Source organism: Nicotiana tomentosiformis, chromosome 3, assembly GCF_000390325.3.
Source record: "Nicotiana tomentosiformis chromosome 3, ASM39032v3, whole genome shotgun sequence".
Lineage (NCBI taxonomy): Eukaryota > Viridiplantae > Streptophyta > Magnoliopsida > Solanales > Solanaceae > Nicotiana > Nicotiana tomentosiformis.
The window spans coordinates 129,512,724-129,516,551 of NC_090814.1; the positions used below are offsets into that span (position 1 = coordinate 129,512,724).

Below are 3,828 nucleotides of genomic sequence, written 5' to 3' on the forward strand. Positions count from 1 at the left end.
GCTTATATGAGTTTCCTTGACTGTTTCAGAATCCCCTAAGTTAACGGCCTCAGTTTCTTCCATATTAGACTTCGGTTTGTTTTCAAAATTCTCTACTTCTTTGATGATTTTCTCAGGTATTATATCATCTTCTAGATCTTCCGAATCACTATCCTTATGTTGCGTTGTCTCATTACATGTCACAGTTGTAGGTTCATAGAAATATGTAATAATTATGCTGAAAAGAATGTAGAAAGATAATAATAAATATGAAAAGCAATAAAACTTTAAAATGTCAACAAATACGACTCGATGGCTTGAGTAATTATTTCAAAACAAAATACTGAAAATGTCTTAAATGCTCAAAACTATTTGAAAGTAATTCATGCTAATTTTCCAGGCTACCCAGGAACTCGGTGAGCCCGAGATGGTGCAGCGGTCCAGTTTTTGTGAACAACTCCCTCTTCCATTGTCTGAATGGTAAGGTCTTCCTCCTATTCCTCCTCAATGATTGCACTGCAGTCCATGTCTTCTTCATCTAGAAATAGCTTCCTTATGCCGGCTAAAACCTCATCTTCCTCAGATCCCCACATCATTTCAGCCTGGTGAAATGTCTAGTGCAGCAGTGGTATGGGACGTTCCAGTGGATAATAAGGGGCACGCCATGGCGGTGTCCAATCCTGATATTCTTACCATGTATATTCATATCCGAGTCCAAAGGTCGTGCCATGGTATTGTGGTTATACGGGTTTGGTGATCCCCTAAACCTTTTTGCCAAGACCCTTGCCTGGTTCATATCCTGTCCACAACAATATGCTTTCTATCTTCTTGCTTCACCATCGGTCCTTTTCAATTGCGTTCACCCATTCAATGCGGTGATATGTTTCTTCGCCCAACTTCATCTTGTTTTCAATGACTGGAATGGTCTGATTGGTGTAGATGGGGTTTCTTCCATCCCCATGAATGATCACCTCCTGATGATTTCACTCAAACTTCACAACTTGCTGCAGAGTTGAAGATACTGCCCCGGCTGCGTGTATCCATGGTTGTCCCAACAATAGATTGTAAGTAGCAGATATATCTAGCAATTGGAACTCAACATCAAACCAATTCGAACCCATCTGTAGATTGAGATCCATCGGACGCCTTCACATTTATATTTTCCATTCGTATCTCGTGCAGGCCTTAACCCAATCTCTTTAGAGTGGTCAGTGGGCATCTGTTCAGACTTGAACCTCTATCTATCAATACCCTAGCGATGAACTTATCCTCAAATTGCACTGTGATGTACAACGCCCTGTTGTGACTCAGCCCTTCTGGTGGTAACTCATCTTCGTAGAACGTGATTTTGTGGCTCTCCAGTGCCTGTCCGACCATGTTAGCCATCTCTCCACTAGTGATGCCGATGGGTACATAAGCTTCACTTAACACATTCATCAAAGCATTCTTGTGCACGTCTGAGTTTTGCAACAGTGATAAAATTGATATTTGAGCAGGAGTCTTGTTCAGGTGGTCAACAACAGAGTACTCCCTTGCTTGTATCTTCCTCCTGAGATCGTCAGTGCCAGTCTCAACAACAGGCATCTTAGGTGCAGCTTTCTTGCTTGTTCCTCCCAGATTCTCAAATGTGTAAACTCTGCCAGTCCTAGTCATACCTTGCAGGGTACCTATTTCTTCCATTTTGGCTTTTACCTTTCTCCTTGCTTCCGCAACATAATCCCACGGGATGGTATTTGACTCATAAGATGGTGTGGGAGCTACCATTACAATGAAGGACGTAGCTATCTCAACTTTAAATAGCGCTTGGGTTTGTACCACAACTGGCGTGAGGGTGACTGGAGATGTTTTAGGAGCTTCTCCTTCTCGAATGAGTCCAATGGACCCTTCCTGATTCCACTCTTCATCAGTTCCTATCATGTTCACTCCCTCACCTCTGTAATCTGGGAGAGGGTTGTTGCGAACATTTGGTGCAACTCTCTTTGCTTGTATAACCTTAGTGTTGATCAACGCCTGAATCTTGTCTTTCAATGTGCGGCACTCCTTAATGGTATGACCTTTCATGCCTGAATGATAAGCACATATTTTGTTGGGGTTGATCTATTGGGAGGGATTTTCCACAACAACACCAGGAATAGGGGTGGCGTAACCAGCGGCCTTCAGTCTCTCATATAGTTGGGCTATGGGTTCAACAATTTAGGTGTATTGTCTAGGTGGTCTGCGGTCAAAATTTGGACGTGACTTTGGGTAGTTTTGGCGGGTGGGTGGAGGTGAATGGTAATATGCAGGTTGAGTGTTGTAGGTATGGTAGGTGGTGGTAGGGTATTGATATTTTGGTGGTGAGAGCTGATATGTGGGTGGAGGTGTTTGGTATGCGAGGGAAGACTTAGGGCCCTAGGCTACCATCACAGCACCCACTTTTTTCTTCTTTGAGATACCTCCTGATTGCAAGGATTTATTCGTGGCTTATAGCGCCTCGAAATTAGTTACCATCCTGCTCTTGATTCCTTCTTCAATTCTTTCTCCTAACTTGATGATGTTGGAGAACTTATGATTTTCGATAAGCATCAACCTTTCGTAATATTGCGGATATTGAGCCCTAACAAAGAACTTGTTTATTTGTTCTTCTTCAAATGCTGGCCTTACTTCTGCGGCCTCTGATTTCCAATGAGTAGCATACTCGCGAAAGGTTTCTGTTGGCTGTTTCTTGAGGTTCTGAATGTAGAAAATGTCCGGCGCATTTTCCGTGTTAAACCTGGACCTATCCATGAAATCTGATGCCATATTTACCCAACTAACCCACTTCTTTGGGTTTTGACTGATATACCAAGACAAAGCGCTTTTTCCTATAAGGCTTCGCATGAATAATTTCATGCGGATTTGTTCATTCTTACCCACTCCTACGAGCTTGTCACAGTATGTTCTCAGATGCACCTTCGGATCACCAGTACCATCGAACATTTTGAACTTGGGAGGTTTGTAACCCTCCGACAGTTCCACATCCGACTGAATACACAGGTCCTCATAGTTTAGACCTTCAACGCCTTTCCCACCTTCAACACTCTGGACTCTTCCTGTGAGCTTCTTGAGTTCATCTGCCATGTTTCTAATGAGCAAGTCCTTCTGAGTTGGTTCAGGTATGTATAGGGTTTGTTGCGGGGTATGGTGTAAGGTTTCCACATATATCGGATTGCTTTGATGAGTTCCTGGAACTTGGCTATACGGGTGGTTGTTGGTGGAGTTTTGGGGATCGGGAGTAGGTTATGGTGCATTTTCGAGAGTGTGATAAGTGGTGGTTTGCGGGTATTGAGTTGGATGATGGTGGTGGTGTTGAGGGGTTGGCACTGGAGGCGGGTTAAGGTTCTGGGGAGGTGCGGGATTATGATACTGGTGTTGTGCTGGAGGATTCGGATCTCTGGGTGGTGGATTCTGATTTTGTGCGTTTTGTGGTGGTGTTTAGTTCTGGGTAGTCGGGTTTTGCTGGTTGATATCGGGAACATTGAGAGTAAGAGAGAAGTTTGCCAGATTTCGGACCTGCTCAAGCTCGCCCTGTAGTTCCAGAATTTTCTGCTCCAAACGTAATACCAACTCATTTTGCCCCGGAGTACTTCTGCCATCTGAAGTTTCAACATTTTCTACCATAGCAGCATTGTCTTTCCTGATACCGCTTAAATCATCCATTTTCTCTTTGCCCTTGCTTTTACTTTTCATGTCGCTAGGTGGAGGACCTCTGTATCTAGTATGGTATGTTGATGATGCCAGTATGCACGAACCAACCTTTGGGAACAGGAGTAATAAAAAAGAAATAAAAGCAAAAGGTAACCAAGTCAGTAAGGTGAAATGAAATAGTGT

General features: G+C 43.5%; 1 protein-coding gene across 1 annotated transcript; it reads right to left on the bottom strand.

The window, feature by feature from the left end:
* Positions 1–2,442: 2,442 nt before the first annotated feature.
* Positions 2,443–3,078, bottom strand: LOC138908490 (uncharacterized). Its single transcript, XM_070199162.1, has one exon. The coding sequence runs from the start codon at positions 3,076–3,078 to the stop codon at positions 2,443–2,445; it is 636 nt and encodes a 211-aa protein (XP_070055263.1).
* Between the last annotated feature and the right edge of the window lie 750 nt (positions 3,079–3,828).

Coding starts and splice junctions, on each gene's coding strand:
- LOC138908490 (XM_070199162.1), bottom strand. CDS start 3,078: ATGGCAGATGAACTCAAGAAGCTCACAGGAAGAGTCCAGAGTGTTGAA.